Raw genomic sequence first — 17,570 nt, forward strand, 5'->3', positions numbered from 1 at the left:
ATGAAACACTATTTCATGCCTTCAATCTTTATAAAGTACTTTCTTTATTCTTCAAAATATTTTGTTTGTACATCACTTACTAACTTAGAAGGTAGAAAATAGAAATTCAAGTATTCTTGACCCTTCAATGTCAAAAGCCTTTTCTCTGAACTATATGAATGGTTTTAGAGTCTTTGATGGCTAATTAGACTTCTAGACTATTTTCATCGACATGTATAATATGATTCTATTTTTTTCTAGAAGTTTCTATCTTTTTGCATTAGATTTATCTTGATGCTAGAAGGTTTATGCCTTTTTTTTTGCATTATTTTTCTATTATATATGGTTTATATTTTTATGCTAGAATAATTATAAAATTGGGCTAATTAGTTTTTCTATCAAATTTTAACTATGATGATATGTAGCTCATATTGATCTATTGATTGAAGTAGGGTTGTCAATTTCGGGTCACAAGTCGGGTTTGGGTCTAACCCGGAACTGACCCGGGTTTAAACGGGTCAACCCTAACCCGACCTGGGTAGGAAGACGAGTTGGAAATCCAAACCCAGACCTGACACGACGGGTTGCCGAGTTGACCTGACCCGACACGGGAAGGCGGGCTCGGACTCAGAAGCAGAAGAAAGCAGGCTGGCGCGACCGCGCGCGTGTCGGGGGGGGGGTCGGGCGCACGCTCGCATGCTGGCAGGTGCGGGCAGCTTCGGCGGGCGCGTAGGCAGCTTGCACGGGAAGGGGGCAAGCAGGCTCGGGCAGGTCCACGGGCAGCCGGGCAGGTCGCTCCGCAGCCAGGCAATCATTTCAAACGGATTTCCTGGCTGACCCGGCAACCCGTTGGGTCAACCCGAACCCTACATGTTTTTCAAACGTGTCGGGATTTCGTGTCGTGGCAAATTTTGACACCCCAAGATTGAGGGCTTTGGTTACAAACCAAAACATCATGGATTCAAGGGTTCGTGTTCCTATAACGATGGATATAGCCTAATCCAAGAAGGTTATGACTTTTGTGCTGCATTTTTTATTTTTTATTAAGGAATGGTCCTTCACTTAATGCTTGAAATTTTCAAATTTTAGGCTTCTTTGTTTTGTTTTTTTAGTTAATTTGTTGAATGTGTGTGATATATGCTTTTGGGTTTTAATCATCTTCTTTAGTGTCCAAACTTTAGCAGCTTCTTATGGCCTTGGAACAGAGATTACATTTAAAACACACATCATAACGTATAGAGGACTAGGCGATGAGGAAAATATATTCCACCAAATGATTCATTTGATGACTTTGAAGAAGTGGAATTAATTTGTCTTCTGTTGACCTATCCAGTGAAATACGCACAAAATAAAAACTAAACCGGCGATTCAAGTGACGCGCATCAGCACTATGTGTCGCTTGAAGGTTCAATCGACCTTCGATCACTGAATAGACTACGAGTCAACTATCTTATCTGACTAAGTAGATAAGGATCATGATAAATCGGGATGACATAATCATGAGATTTTGATGGGGGTATCATCATTCATTTCCCCCACCATCCGCTTTAAGTGCGAGATGGTGCATTTCTAATTTTAAATTTTAAATTTCAATATCAAACCCTGCTGCTAATATACGCCAGATACAACATATCTATTTGCCGATTAGCCTTAATTGAAAGTTTTCTTTCACTATCGGGAGTGGTAATTAACTATAGGGGCTTGCGCGTATAGAAAACATGAACTCCCATCATAAAGTCCTCTCAAAACAGGACTAAATCTCTGGGTCGTGTCTTATTGAAACCAAATATGCCTTCTAAAAATTTTCCTCGGTATATATATACTCGTTAAAACTCTCCTCGACGACCCAAATAAGAAGAAAGGGTCCGCATAGAGGCTGAGGCACGAATTTTCGGAGCCCACATTGCCGTAATGAAAACAAAAGATAATAACCAAAATTCAACGTGAAGGTGACAACTTTAAGTTTTGAACAGTAACATGGATGTTGTTTGAGACAACTTTCTTACTGCTTTCCTTTTTCAAAAGGCAACCACAATTTCTAGTTGGTTATTATTTTTTTATTACTTTCATAAAATTTTTGGGCTAAAAAATTACTTTCAAAAACATTATAATCATCTCAAACAAATCCTAAACCAGATGCCTATATTAAATGATAGTGATTACTCACAAAAACAAATGGTTACCTCATCATTAAATAATAAAACATAAAAACAAAGTCTTTGACCATGCAGCACATCTGTGTTTCAAGACAAAATTTTCTTCCAATAACTCCAACGGCGCATGCTCTTGCACTCAATATAAAAATCAAAAGTCGCATAGATGTTAGTGCTCGGTAAACCTTTCAATAATTAACTAATCAGATGTTATCATTGCTACAATAAACTATTCGATCATAACTATAAAATATTATTCTTTCAGATTTGATTTTCTGTCCTAATAGAACAGTTCGAAGATACAGATTCGAACTGTTTCGCATAATTTTGTGCTTTACAAAGGTTAATGAATAAATATAATGATAAAATTTATTTACGAAAATAAAATTTGTGACAATGGAATTACATTATATTATGTTTTGAGAAACATTTTATTAAAAAGAAATATAATTCAAATGAAATAATATTTGATCAGATGAATTGTGTAAATTAAGGTTTAGTTTGGATCTACATTCTTACTATTTTATAAAGCGGTCAATAAAAAGAATATTTTAAATTTGTAGAAAATAACTTGTTAGTACAAAATATTTTTTATAATAACAAAAAATAAAGATCAAATAAAAATTATGATTGCGATCTAAAAAATAAAATAATAAAAAATTGTCCCAAAATGAAACCTATATTACTTAATTAAGTTTACTTGGAGAATTTTTAAATATCCAAATAAAATTTTGTGTAAATAATAATATAGTATCAATACATGTATACGAGAAGCGCATTTGTATTTCACCATAGCATAAGAGGACGTTCGCCCTCTTGCTCCATTGGCTAGTGGTGGAGGCACAACGGGGGCACGAGGGCACATGCCTCCATGGGCTAGATAATATATTTTTTTTTTATTTTTTTGATAATTTTTTATATATAATCATAAATTAAAAATCCAATAGCCGCCATCAATGCAAAAAAATCTTTTACTAATCTCTCTCTCTCTCTCTCTCTCTCTCTCTCTCTCTCTCTCAAAAAATGGCTGCTTTCCGTATCTTCGTCCTGCTCTATACACTACTGGCTGAAATAGGTTTCTGCTACTCCTCGGAGGTAGGTTTGAATTGCATCACGAAGCATTTCAAATATCTATTTTGAATCTTTCTTCTTCCGAATGGGATGGTTATTAAGAAAAAAGAGAAAGTTTCCTCTTTTTTGTTCTTAGGTTTATATAGTATACATGGGAAGCAAAAGAACGGTTGAGGCAAATGAGATATCCAAGCAAAATCATATGTTACTTGCTTCTGTTCATGATGGAAGGTTAAATCATGTTTTATCATTTCCACAGTACTGGAAAGGAATTCTTGCGTGTGTTAAATGATTCTGTTTTTTTCTTATTAAATTTCAAACAGTTCGGAGAAAGCAAGGGCTTCTCATGTATACAGTTACAGGCACGGTTTCAGAGGATTTGCTGCCAGGTTAAGTAAAAAACAGGCTTTGAAGATCGCCGGTAATGGTTACAACAATTTAATTTCATAATGTATCTAGGTTTTCTGATTAATAGTTATGCTTGCTTAAGTTTTTTGTGTTCTTTTTTAGGAATGTCCGGTGTTGTCTCAGTGTTTCCTAATGAAAAGAGAATGTTGCATACAACTCATTCATGGGATTTTATTGGTGTTTCAACTAATGAGGACATGGAGATTCCAGGGTTTTCCACCAAGAATCAGGAGAATGTTATTATTGGATTCATTGATACAGGTTTTGCATCCCGCTCTCGTTAAATATTCATCACATTATCGAGTTCTTCTGTGAGAAACTATTTCAATGGACTAAATTTTATTGAGTTCAGAATTTTTTGCTTCTTTGAATATTCCTTAACTCTTAAATTGACGACTTAATGATTTTTAACTATGAATAGCTAAAGATTTAGTTTTGTGTCTGGTTTCAACAAGTTTTTTTTTTTCCCTGAACTTAGTACCATTCATAAGAACTTTTGGTAAGATTTACTGAGTTTACCTTTTCATTCATGTAAGTCTTGTAAATAATTATGATAGAGAACTTATTTATGGAGAAGGCTACTTGAAGGGAATGCATTATGGTTTGTCACTTAGGGTTTACTTTTCTCAGGAATATGGCCAGAGTCACCTAGTTTCAATGACCATGGGATGCCTCCTGTGCCTTCAAAGTGGAGAGGGATATGCCAAGGAAAAAACTTTGCAAATTTTTCATGCAACAAGTATGCAAAACAATTGATGAATTTCTAAATGTTATTACATTTAGAAGTACCTGATTGCATCAACTTGCTTTGTAACTGTAGGAAAATCATAGGAGCAAGGTATTATCTTCGAGGATATGAAGCTGAAGAGAGCAATAGAATTACAAAATTTAGGTCTCCTAGAGACAGTTCTGGCCACGGCAGCCACACCGCCTCGATAGCTTCAGGGAGATTGGTGAACAATATGAACTATAATGGCTTGGGCAATGGAGCAGCAAGAGGAGGGGTTCCAATGTCGAGAATTGCAGTCTATAAAACTTGTTGGGAAACTGGTTGCTATGATGCAGACTTGCTTGCAGCCTTTGATGATGCAATCAAAGATGGAGTGGACATCATTTCTGTGTCCTTAGGCCCCAACTCTCCACAGGGAGATTATTTCCGAGACTCGATCTCTGTCGGCTCATTCCATGCAATTAATCATGGAATTCTTGTCATTTCATCTGCTGGAAATGTTGGGACTCGAGGCTCTGCGACCAACCTTGCTCCTTGGATGCTCACTGTTGCTGCTAGCTCAACAGATAGGGACTTCTCTTCTCAAATAATACTTGGATCTCGAAAGAAGTTGATGGTAAATGCATTCACAGTTGAAGCAACTAGAGATACTTTTTTTGTTTGAACTAATCTCTTATGGATTCATACTACATATTTTTTAATGCCTTGTGTATGCAAAGTATGCTGTCAATAGTTTGTGGATTTGTGATTAATGATTGTAACTTAAACTAACAATACTGAATACAGTTACTGAATAGTTCCCTTTGACATCGATAGGGAGAGAGCTTAAATACTTTCAGAATGAATGCATCAGCGCCTACCATCTTAGCTTCACAAGTTAGTAATGGATTCTTCACCCCTTATCAATCAAGGTGACCAAACTTGTTGATCTGCCATACTGCAAAGTATGGATTTAGTAAAAGTTGGTTTATTTGTTTGAATGAATTGCTTTTGTGCGCCTTTTGTTAGTTGAAACATGGATGATGGAACTTGATTTTTTTTTTCTTACAGCTTTTGCTTGGATAGCTCATTAAATAAAACAATGGCCAGAGGGAAAGTTCTCATTTGCTACCATTCTGGTAGTTATTCTGAGTCAAGGATAGGGAAGAGCATTGTAGTAAAGAAAGTTGGGGGAATTGGAATGATTTTAGTAGATGAGACTGAGAATGATGTTGCCCTTCCCTTTGTAATTCCTGCAGTGACAGTTGGAAAGAGAACTGGTGAAAGAATTCAACATTATGTTACAAGAACGAAGTAAGAACCTTACTGGCTTCCATTTTCATTGTGACACTCTCTGACATCTTAAGCTTTTGTTCAGGAAAGCAAGATCACTTATTTTGCCCGCAAAGACTGTAATAGGATCAAGACGAGCTCCACGTGTGGCGGCATTCTCTTCAAAAGGACCCAATTTATTGACCCCGGGGATTCTGAAAGTATAAAGAAACTATGATTATTCTGGCTTCTGAGTGAAAGATTTTTGTGTGTTGATGAGTTTCTCAATGTCCTTGCAGCCTGATATTACAGCTCCGGGGTTGAATATATTAGCAGCATGGTCTCCTGTTGATAACAAGATGGAGTTTAACATTCTTTCTGGCACTTCCATGGCTTGCCCTCATATCACAGCACTTGCAGCATTGATCAAAGCTGTTCATCCATCATGGTCTCCCTCAGCAATCAAATCTGCATTGATGACAACAGGTTAGCGAATCGGCTCCTTTCATCAGCATTATTGCAAACGTTTTTGTGTTTTCCCAACCATTTGGAGTTAGCTTTATAAATCCCATTTTTTATTTGTTCATGTTGAATGTTACTTGATGCGTTAAACCTATCCTTTATAAATCATTTTGAACAATTTCTATCCATACTTACTTTTAAGTCTTTTTCTTCCTAATCCATTAACACTAATTTTGTCTGCTCGCACTTTGTTGTATATGCTCAAACCACATAATCGATGATGAGCGGGCAGCCAAAGTGAGATCATATGGTGGTGGACTTTTGATATTTTGATTATTGAAAGGGGAAGAGTTTGACATAGAGAGAGAATAAAAGTGATAAAAAAGGAGGGTATTTAGAATGTTAGAAGATCTGATGCACAGAAACAGGCACGGCGACACGGATACGCACGGACATAGGACACGTCAATTATTAAAAATATATGCACAAACACGAGTTGGACATGACATTATAATTTTTATTTTTAAAAAAAAGTTTATAAAAATGAATAAGTATAATATTAAAAATAATAAGTCGTTTAACTAAAATTTGTGCTTAAAATGATTAATATTAGAATATTGAGGGTCGGGCATCGATGCCGTGTATCAGGCATCGAGAGAGGAGAAGACAATATTGTCGAGAGTCGGGCATCAATGTTATGCAATAAGCATATGGTGTCGATGTCAAGAGGGCGTCTGTCATCGTTGTTAAGATGATGTCGGACAAAGATGAGCTGTCAAGTTGTAGTTATAAAAATTTGCTAGCGTCGAGCATCAATGTGAAGGCGGTGTCAGACTTTGATGTTGAGATGATTTTAAAATGACGATGTTGTAACGATGTCAGACATCGATGTTGAGATGACATCGGACATTGTTGTAAAACCAAAGTCGTGACCCTCCAAAGAGAATTGAAAATGAGAATATTTTTATGAATGATGTATTGGGTGCGGACGATTGATTTGGTATTGTGGATAGGAAATCAGAAATTTAGTTTTTATATTTTAAATATTTTTTTAAAATACAAGAAATTATTTTTATAAAAAATTTCTTAAAATATTTAAGACGCGTGTCCAAATTGTATTTCATATTTTTAATCAGACTCGTTTTTGGCGTGTCCAGCATGTGTCAGAGATGTGTCGGATGCTTGTCGTGTTGGTTATGTGTCAGACACTACATGTCTTTTTGAGGAAAAGTGTTGGTGCATCATAGGTTAGAAGTATGTACACCAAAAGGAAGTGAGCCAAAAGGTAAACACAAATAAAGCACGAAGAAACTCTAAGAGAAAGAATTCAATCCTTATAAGGCATGCCAAAGAATGTCTCTCTAGATTCCTTCATCAATCATCTAGCTTAGAAGGTTATGGTATTGTTCATAGAAATATATCTATTGAAAGCAACAAACCTACTCGTGAACAAATAAAAAATTCAAATTAGTCATAAATGACAAATTAAAATGAATGAAAAAGAGGTTTATTGGAGAGGAAAGTATGGGTTTAAACGGCGGCTTTTCGAGACCCGGCTAGGAGATTAGATGTTTTAGATTTGACTTATGTTAAGAAAGATAGAGGTAGACTTAAAAAGACTTGGTTAGAAAAGATTAGAAATGTCTTTTCTTTATTGATTTAAATGAGAATTTGGCTCTTAACAGGACGCAATGGAGAAAAAGGATTTATGTAGCCGACCCCACGTAGTAGGATGAAGGTTTGATGTTGTTGTTGTTGTTGTTGTTATAAATGACAAATAATATTTTAACCATTAAAATATTAACTTAAAAGGAAAACATGATGATCCCATTATATATTGAATAATATTAAAAATACATTCTCATTATCAATGATTGAGATAAATTTGTGCTGCATTAATTCCCCTAGCATGCGTAGAACTCTACTTTTAAAATTTGAAATATTATGGGAGAGCAAATTGAAAGTTTTCGATTGTAGTGTTGATATAGCTAGCGAAATTCATGCCTAAGAAGACAGGCAATGGAAAATTCATCCCAGAAAAGAGGTGACAAATGCAAAATTTGTCTTGAAGACAATAACCAGACCACCTCCAACAATGTTGATATAAGAACCTCTTCATCAATCCTCAAGAACATTATTATAGCTTGGATATCTTCATGCTCACTGTTAGACTACTTTGGCTGAAATATTGGTTTAGAGAACCAACTCTTTTAACACCAAAAAAAAAAAAGGTAAAGGTAACAGCGGCAAAAGCTCAGGAAAATTGTGCACTGTTTTTAGTGGTTCTGATATATAGTTTCTATGTTTAAATAGGGAATTCAACCTTATAGCTTGAATTTAAGGGAGCTTTGACAAACGTTGGGAAAATAAAGAAAAAGAGGTTTACTAGAGAGGGTGAAGTTGATCAGATAATTAATTTTTTTTATCTTTTTCAAATTAATGCTGGAGGATGGGTGGTTTTACCCTTAGAGACATAATGTGAAACGAGCATATATGTGAAAAGGTTGGAGTAGCTTCAATGGTGAATAAAATTATAGAGAGCCGCCTTAGATGGTTTGGTCACATAAAACATCGGCCTTCCAATGACCTTGTTAGGAGAGGTATTAGATCCGACGTATGTTAAGAAAGATAGAAGTTGATATAAAAATACTTGGTTAGAAACTGGAAATTATTAAAAATGATATTTTTTATTAGATTTAAATGAGAGTTTGACTCTTACTAGGAGATAATGGAGAAAAATGATTCATTTAGCTGACTCTATGTAGTGGGATAAAGACTTGTTGTTGTTGTGGTTTATTCTTCACCTGAATAATTTTCTTCTAGTGTTTTTCATTGAAGAGTGACAAACCAAATAATATCCATTAGAAAGTGTTATATGGCTTTGGGTGATTTGGATTTTAATTTTGAATATGAAATTTTTTGAGGATTTTAGGAAGTGAATAGAGATTGGATGAACATAATATGAATCTAACATTTCAAGAGGCAGTCAAATGAGAATTTTGTGAATATAAATGAAGAATATGTAAAATTAGTTATAAATTTAAATTTAAGAGAAATTCATGGAGGCATATGGGTATGTGGTTTTAAATGTGAATTTGAAGAAGTTGACTAGAAGAGGTTTTTGAGGAGAGTTGTATTCGAATGTGGTGGACGACAAATGCAACTGGGATTTCTCTAAATAAGCGTGCGAATGGCCCGTTTGAATACAACTATCCCCTAAAAAATTTATAAATAAGCATTATTCAATATTTGACACGACCCGAAAATTCAAACCCGAATCTGATCCGAAATTTCGGGTTCGGGTTGACCTGAACCCGAATTGGGTTGTTCAGATTAAGGGTTTCGACCTGTTTGTAAAACCGGGTCGGGTTCGGATTGACCCGGAAATTCGAAATCAACCTGGTTTGACTCGGACCGACAGTTTCCCTCCCTATCTGCCGTCGTGTTGGTCGCTGAGTTGCATCCACTATTCATCACTCCATCCGTCGTGTCCGTTAGTCGCAATGTCACATCTCTGAACCATCTCGATTCGAGCTCATCGGCGTCACTGCCCTTGCACACCCAATGCGGCTGGTCGTCTCGATGCTGCCTTCCCACCCTCGCTATAGCCGGTCGTCCCATGACCTTCAGGAGTTCTAGGTTTGTCGTGAGTCGTGACCGTCCACCGGCCTGCCATGACCGTCCGCCGACTGCCGGCCTGCCATTTGCGCACTTTTTCATCTGGCCATTTACGCTCTTCTTCTTCTAGTTCCTCCTTTTCATGTCAGGTATTTTAGTGTCGGGTCGGGTTGACCTAAACCCGAAGCAGGTAGAGTTCGGGTCCGAAAAATTGACCTGTTTTCAAAAACGGTTTGAGTTTGGGTTGTGTCGAATATTGTTGGGTCAGTTCTGGGTTGGACCCGAACCCGACCCATGACCCAATTTTGATAGCCCTAGCCCCAAGGATGACCCTGTGAGGATTCTAGAGGAGAGAATTTTAGGACCCAAAGAGTTCAAAAAGTTGTGTCTAACAACAACAACACATGTTGCACCCAACAATGCTAATGCTCACTCCCATCGTCGCCACCAAAGTCGATTCTGCCATCACCGCCAAGTTTAATGTCCGGTGCCACCTCCAACTTGACAAATATGATGATGTCAAACTAGTCCAAATTGACAAATAACAATTAAACTACTGATTACCAACTTAAAGGCCAAAAAGGATTATCTCATGAATGTTAAGGGTGTAAACGAGCCTAGCTTGAGCAAGCTTGTATTGTGTTCGTATTTGGCTTGCTCAATTTTTTAAACACATCTGTTTTAGCATTATCATTTTTCAATATAACCTCTTGACAAGCATATTTTCATCCAACCTAATGAGACCGCATCACCAATATAGGGAAAAAAAATTGGTCTTTTTTTCCCATCCAAATTTATTGACTTCATTGAAATGAATTGCAGCGACAGTCTTAGACAAGACTGGCAGATTCATTACCGCAGATCCTTCTGGAAGAAGAGCAAATGCGTTTGACTATGGCTCAGGCTTCCCAGATCCTTCAAGAATGCTCCACCCCGGCCTCATTTATGATATTGAAGCTACAGATTACAAAGCTTTCCTCTGCTTAACTGGATACAGTGACAAATACTTGAATTTAGTAACAGGAGAAAGTAATCGCAGCTGCAGTGAGTCACACCAAGTTCGATCTAACCTGAATTATCCTGCAATTACTGTGCCAGATCTGAATGGAAACTACTCGGTTACCAGAGAAGTGACAAATGTGGGCAGAGCTAGAAGCTTATATAGATCTCTTGTGATTTCACCAAAAGGAATCAATGTAACCGTTGTACCTGATGTTCTATCATTCAGAAGCTATGGTGAGAAGAGAAATTTCACGGTGAATTTCTGGGCGGTCACTCCTTCAAACGATTATGTGTTTGGGGCATTATCATGGAGCTCGAGAAGAATTGAAGTAAGTAGTATTCCTTTGATAGTAAGGGTTGCATCCCATTGAAAACAAGTATTTTTGTTAGGCAAAGTATAGTAGTAGAAAATCTACTATTAATGTCCATAAGATGCTTCTCACATATTATCTGCAAGAACTTCAAAAAAAAAAAAAATTCTATCCTTAATGCATAGACTCGCTTTTGTCATCTAAAAATAGCTTCGATTATCTAGAATTTATTCAAGTTGCGAAGTCTAGTAAAACAGTCATAGATAGACTGATAAGAATTGGATTAAAATTCAAATTGCATCTTAGGTTCATTTGGGACGACTTTCTTATTGCTTCTTAAAGCAGTTTTTTAATACAAAAAAAAACGTCATACTAAAAAGCGGATTTAAGTAGTAAGAAAGCGGTTTTTAATATAATTTTTGAGTTGAGGTTTCCGTGTATATGAAAATTTTATTTTTATTTAGTTATATACACGGAAGCCTCAACTCAAATATATAAAATTTATAGTTATCACTCTTTTTTGTAACTCAATACTCTCAGTGAATTTTGATATTTTTGCAAATAATTTTGGATTTAATAGTAAATCCTTTGAAACTTTAGGTTAAAATGCATTCCTTTTTTTTAACTCTTAAATCTCTAAAATAGGAAAGGAAATAATGTCAAAATTAGAGAAAATAAATATAGTTGAAATGTGATTAATTATTTTTTACAAAATAGATAGAAATTAAAAAAAAATAAAAACTTTTTTTTGGAAAATAAATAAAAACATTAAAAAATTGAGACAAATGTCTTACTCTTACGTTAGAGAATATTCTTTTTTGTTTTAAAGATAAAGAAGCAGGAACAAAAAATGAGTTGGCAGTTTGACTACGCTGCTTCGCTCATGATTCAAGACAAAAAAAGGGAGGCCATGTTTTCCACATGTGAAGAATGCAAAAGACGGTTTTACCCCTTACAATTTCAAGCATTTACTAAAACTATCCTCGATTTAAAAAACAAAATTTATGATATTATATATTTAATACTAATTAATCATATCCTAGATTGTTAAATAAGCAACGAGCTTAGGGTTTAAACCTGAAGGAATAACTAACCCCAAATTTATTTGCAAAACATTTTATCAAAATTAATAAATAATAAGAAGGGTGTGGCCACTGGCAGAACCTTTGCATGCATATTATTAAAATAATTAATGTTATTTAAGCAAGAGAGTGGCCGTGCTTTTCTGCTGAGATTCAGACTTCCTTGAGACGATTTTTTTATTACTTTTTAAAATAAATTTTTGATATAAAATTTTAATTTTTAAACTAAAAAATTGTTATAAAAATCAATAAAAAAGTAGTCCCAAATGAAATATCAATTTGTTATTACTGAAGGTTTTTATTATTGTTTGGTTATCTGTTGGATGAATAGTGAATATTATGATTTTGAAGAATACTCTTTTACTTAAATTAGCTTTATTGGGACTCGGGTGTAAACGAGTCGAGTTTAGACACTTATCAAGCTCAGCTCATTACATGGAAAGCGAGCTCGAGTCGAGCTCGAACTCGAGCTCGTCTAACTATAAATGAGCTCGAGCCGGCTCTCGAGCCAGCTCGATAGCCATGGGCGGAAATTTTTAAATATAGACGGGATTTTTAAAATTTTGAAAAATTATGTGGGATTTTTAAAACTTAGATAAAATTTAAAATATTGATACATCATCACAAAATAATCTTGATTGGGCACGAATCTCGAGGCAAAACTTAGTTGGAAACTTCAAAAATTAATTTCGGGAGCATATGCAGTTTTCATGATGAGACTCAAATCTTCATAAAAAAAAATGTACTTGTTGCTTGACTATGAGAGGTTCATAATTTATAGGCTGAAGTACTGTTCTTCCTCTAAAATATCAAGGGGTAGAATATTATTGTTTGGATGGATTATATCCAATGAAAAATATGAGGTTCCTATTTCTCAAGACAAAACTTTGATCTTCTTCTAAAAAAGGGTTAAGTATCAAAATTTCATGAATTTGAATTGAGGTGATGCTGATTTTTGTCTTATTTTGAGGCTTTTATTTATTTATTTTTAAATAAAGTCAATTATCCCTAAACTCATTGTCCACTTAGTGGGAGATGAAGATTGATGTGAAGTTGACAAAAATAAAAAAGTAAAGAATATCACAACAAAATAAAATTTCTGTAAGAAAATTTATGGATCAATCTGAAGAATTCAATTTTTGCTTGTCTGATAAATTTTTTATCATCTCTAGAGATTTTTTTAGCCTTTTCTTATTGCTTTGGCTAGATTTTTAATTGTAAGACGTTTCATATATATTTCTTTTTTCAAGGCTTTCTGATGTGAAATTATGACTATTGCGGGCTGAAATATATGCAACGAAAGAGTTAGAATTTTTCTTCTCAGCGTTGATGGATATCCAGCACACGAACATAAGATGAAAAATACCATAATTTTTATGAGAAAAAATCCTGAAAAGGAGAAAAACCACGGGGCTTATCCCAGCTGAAAAATATTCTGCTAACGTTTAAATTAATTACAAGTGACTAACTCATTCCTGAAATTGAGGACGGTCAGATTACAATAATCAACCGTCAGGTTGAAATCCATGCTAGTTACAAACGGAGATCGAAAATCCGGCGACGTTTGATGGTTAGGCAGAAATCCAACTTCAATTGATGGTCGGGCAGAAATCTGACGTTAGTTTATTGTCGGACAAAATTCCGACATCAAACGATAGTCGGACAGAACTCTGGTGTTAGGCGGCAGTCGGGCAGAACACCGGCATCGGTCGGCTGCCAGGTGGAAGTCCGACGGTGGTCGAGGAGGAGTCTGGTGGGAAGAGCTAGATCTCTCTTCCTTCTCTTCATTCTCTTCTTGCTTCCTTCTCTTCTCTTCTTACTTGGGTCCCCTCTCTTGAGAAATAAAGGGTCTATTTATAATTTTTTTAGAGTGGCATGACCATTAAAAAGGAGAATGATCAAGGGAAAATATAGAGTGATTTGAATGGACAACCGATGTTAAATCCCTTGATTGTGGACCATTTACTGGTCATTTGAATGTCTTAACGATATCAGAATTTGGCGAACTTGGGCTCGCTGGATTTGTTTCGTTAAGCCGCTCGATTCAACTATAACCATGCCACATTTGAAAAATGTTTGGTAATCCAAACTATGGATAGAACCTTCCAATGTGCTTCGGGTCTTTGATTTTGACCATATCAAGATAATTTTTTGATGATATATCAATGACATTTTGATTATTTTTTTTTTATTTTTAATATTAAAATTATCTTGCATGTCTTCAATTCTATTAAATTTTGCAACTTAATTTAAAATGAAAAAAAAAAAATTGTACTTTTTGCTTGCATAAAAAATCTTTTCTTGAAATTTTTACATAAAAAAAAAACTATCATTTGATAGGCTATAAAATTAAAACAATTTAGCTCCTTTTGATATATTTTTTTAGTAGTTATGGAGTTAGAGTATTTTTATGACTTGCCTCCATTTAAGTGAGGAGATAATATAATTTTAATGAAATTTTTTTATTTTTATAAAAACTCCTAATTGGTTATTCCTCAACTCCCATGCATTGTTATTGACATGTATAAAATTTGAAGGAGCTAAATTAGTGAGTGTTCTAATGTTCTTAATGTATTGGGAAAAAAGTAGAACTTCATTTGAGTATGTCAAAGTAGGGGTGTCAAATCGGGTCAACGGGTTGGGTTCGGGTCGAATCTGGAACTGACCTGACATTGTTCGGGTCAATCCGAATCCGACCTGTTTCTGGTCCGAGTCAACCCGACCCGACACGAATGACCCGAAGTTGACCTAAAATTGCTAGTTTTCAGGTCAAAAATCGGATCAATCTTTGATTTTCAGGTCAAAATCGGGTCAATCTCGGGTTTCCGAGTCAAATAGGAGTTTTCGTGTCAATTTTGGGTCATTTTCAGGTTGCTAGGTCAACCCGAATCCTACCCGATTTTTAAACGGGTTGATTTGTTGAACCCGAACCCGAACGATTTCGGGTCCAGGTTGACCCTAACCCGGATTGTTCCGAGTCGGGTTCGGGTCATGTTTCAAGTCGTGTAAAAAATTGACACTCCTATGTCAAAGGTATTCAAGATTTTAGATAATTGTGCCTGCTAATGGCTATATAAGAAGAAGAGATTCCTTAGGAATTTTTACAATAAATTCCTTTTATATGTAGGTAACTTCGGAGAACAAGTGGATTAAATAAAATGCCATTTAATTATATCCACTTCAAGTCATTAATTTGTGGATATCCACTATGCGGCTACAATTTAGATATGATATAATGACAAATTTATCGATATTAGGAACAAACATCTTTGCCGTCTTAACTCTTTAAGTGATGTGCGGCTACCTTTGTATGTTAATGCAAGCATTTATGTGCCATTACTACTAAGGTTGCCTTCTCAATCTTATAGAAAGTCTTCTTTAAAAAATAGACGTTGCAAGAAACTAAGAGACAAAGAGGAAGTATGAACAAAGAAAATCACAGAAAAATTTATCAGGGTTCCAATCGATAGCTAGATTTTTAAAATTCTCTAAGTATTTCCAACAAAAGGTATTTCTAAATGCGTATAGATAGTGGTTATTTATATATTAGAGAGGGGGCATTCTAATCGAACACAGCATTAGCTAGCCCAAATAGTTCATCCTTTTACATGATATTTTTATAAGCATATTAGTAGCTTAATTAACTCAAAATTAATTGATTTTTAATTCATTGAGATGCACATTTTCACTAAAAATAGGAAAATTTTGAAGGATATTTGATATCTTAAATGGCCTTTTGATGTGTCATCACAAAATTATCTTGATCGGGCACGAATCTCGAGGCAAAAAGCTTGTTAGAAAATTCAAAGATTAAATTCAGGAGCATTTGAACTCCGATTCCAGCGAGCTTATAGTCAAACTGAACGTCTCGGAAACACGAACTCAATGACACTGAATTCAACCCAATCCGAGCCCCAATGGGTCCGAATCAAGGGCCCGAAGCGCTGTTGGGAGGTTCAAACCACAATTTGAGTTGTCAAACGGTCTCCGATTTTAACAAGCTTATAGTCGATGAATCGAACGGGTCGACGAGACGAATCCAACGAGCCCAAGATCACCAAATTCCGACGTCATTAAGGCCTTCAAATGTCCAACAAACGGTGCATGATCAAATGATCCGATATCGGCCGTCCATTTAAACCACTTCCAATTCACCCATGATCTCAAGACTATTTACGAGCTATGCCATCCCAGAAAAACTATAAATAGAGCCCTCATTCTTCACAAAGAGGACTCAAGTGAAGAGAGAGAAGAAGAAGAGAAGAAGGAAGAGAAGGAAGAAGCTCCTCGACTACCACCGGAGCTCTTCCCGCCGCTTGAAAACACCGGAACTTTGCTGGATTTTCGGAAAACGTAGGGAATTTGCAGAACTTTGTAACTTTGTGAGAAGTTGATTATAAACTGATCGTCTTGATTTGTAAGACGGATCAACCTTTTTACTTCAAACAAATACTAGTGGAACTTTACAACTGGGTGAGGCCCCGGGTTTTTTTCCCTCTTTATGGTTTTCCATATAAAAACCTTAGTGTTCATTTCTCTTTTCTGTTTGTGTGCTAAATACTCGTACAACACTCTGACGCGAATTTACAAACTCTACCGCCACGTATATTCTAGCACGCAACACCTTTAATTTTTTTTAATTATGCTTATCACTAGGGGTGTCAATTTCGGGTCACGGGTCGGGTTCGGGTCGAACCCGACATGACCCGAACCTAAACGGGTCAACCTGAACCCGAACTCGTTTATAGAAACGGGTCAGTATTTAGGACCCGAACCCGACCCGAGCCGGGTTCGGGTCAACACGGATTGACCCGTCGACCCGTTTTCAAGTGAGAGGTCCTGACAGGTAAACCAATCCAGCAAGACAGCAGCACATGCAAACCAATCCACCAAGAGAGCAAATAATATAATCCAAAACAATAATTTATTTTCCCAAAAAAAAAAGACAATAATTTATTAACTTATAAATTATGAATTATAATTACATAATTCTGAAATGAAAAGTAATCTCTAATATCAAATTACAACCAAGACATACCACATTATAAATTACAATTTTACAACCATAAAATCTCTAATATCAAATAACAAATCAAAATTATAATTTCCAAATAAAAAGTTGACTATTTGAAGAACTTCGAGCTCTAGAGTCCAAGTCATTTGCATGCCTACTTGCCCTCATGGAGAATTGGAGATTTACGCTAACTGCAAAAAATATAAATGGTAAAAGTGATACAATTATAAATCCATGAATTAATTGAAAGATTGAGTCATTAGCTCAGATTAACCCTTCAAAAAATTCATCAAATAATGAAATGTGAGTCAACAATACATTTCCGATATTGCCATCCAAGGCGGCATTTTGTGTTTTAGAGTATACGTAGTATCTGTTTCACTGTTTGATTAGATGATGACACAAATGCCACCTGGTTGCAATAGCCAATAAATTTTTCCCCCATAATGACTTCACAATCAGTTTAGAAGGGTACTCATCATCGCTACT

General features: G+C 35.6%; 1 protein-coding gene across 1 annotated transcript; it reads left to right on the forward strand.

The window, feature by feature from the left end:
• The first annotated feature begins 3,099 nt into the window (after nt 1–3,099).
• LOC110107381 (subtilisin-like protease SBT5.3) lies at nt 3,100–11,189 on the forward strand. The gene is made up of 11 exons (XM_020837622.2): nt 3,100–3,227; nt 3,340–3,434; nt 3,527–3,624; nt 3,714–3,872; nt 4,242–4,350; nt 4,432–4,957; nt 5,158–5,252; nt 5,392–5,634; nt 5,699–5,813; nt 5,892–6,078; nt 10,495–11,189. The coding sequence occupies exons 1-11, from the start codon at nt 3,156–3,158 to the stop codon at nt 11,043–11,045; spliced, it is 2,250 nt and encodes a 749-aa protein (XP_020693281.1). The 5' UTR covers nt 3,100–3,155; the 3' UTR covers nt 11,046–11,189.
• Nucleotides 11,190–17,570: the final 6,381 nt, after the last annotated feature.

The sequence above is a fragment of the Dendrobium catenatum genome, unplaced genomic scaffold, assembly GCF_001605985.2.
Source record: "Dendrobium catenatum unplaced genomic scaffold, ASM160598v2 fragScaff_scaffold_853, whole genome shotgun sequence".
NCBI classification, from domain to species: Eukaryota; Viridiplantae; Streptophyta; class Magnoliopsida; order Asparagales; family Orchidaceae; genus Dendrobium; species Dendrobium catenatum.

What these genes read in the sequence shown, in the direction of transcription:
- LOC110107381 (XM_020837622.2), top strand. Translation starts at nt 3,156, where the DNA reads ATGGCTGCTTTCCGTATCTTCGTCCTGCTCTATACACTACTGGCTGAA. An exon ending in GCAAATTTTTCATGCAACAA is followed by an intron (nt 4,351 to 4,431) that starts GTATGCAAAACA and finishes TTGTAACTGTAG; the next exon opens with GAAAATCATAGGAGCAAGGT. An exon ending in CATTATGTTACAAGAACGAA is followed by an intron (nt 5,635 to 5,698) that starts GTAAGAACCTTA and finishes GCTTTTGTTCAG; the next exon opens with GAAAGCAAGATCACTTATTT.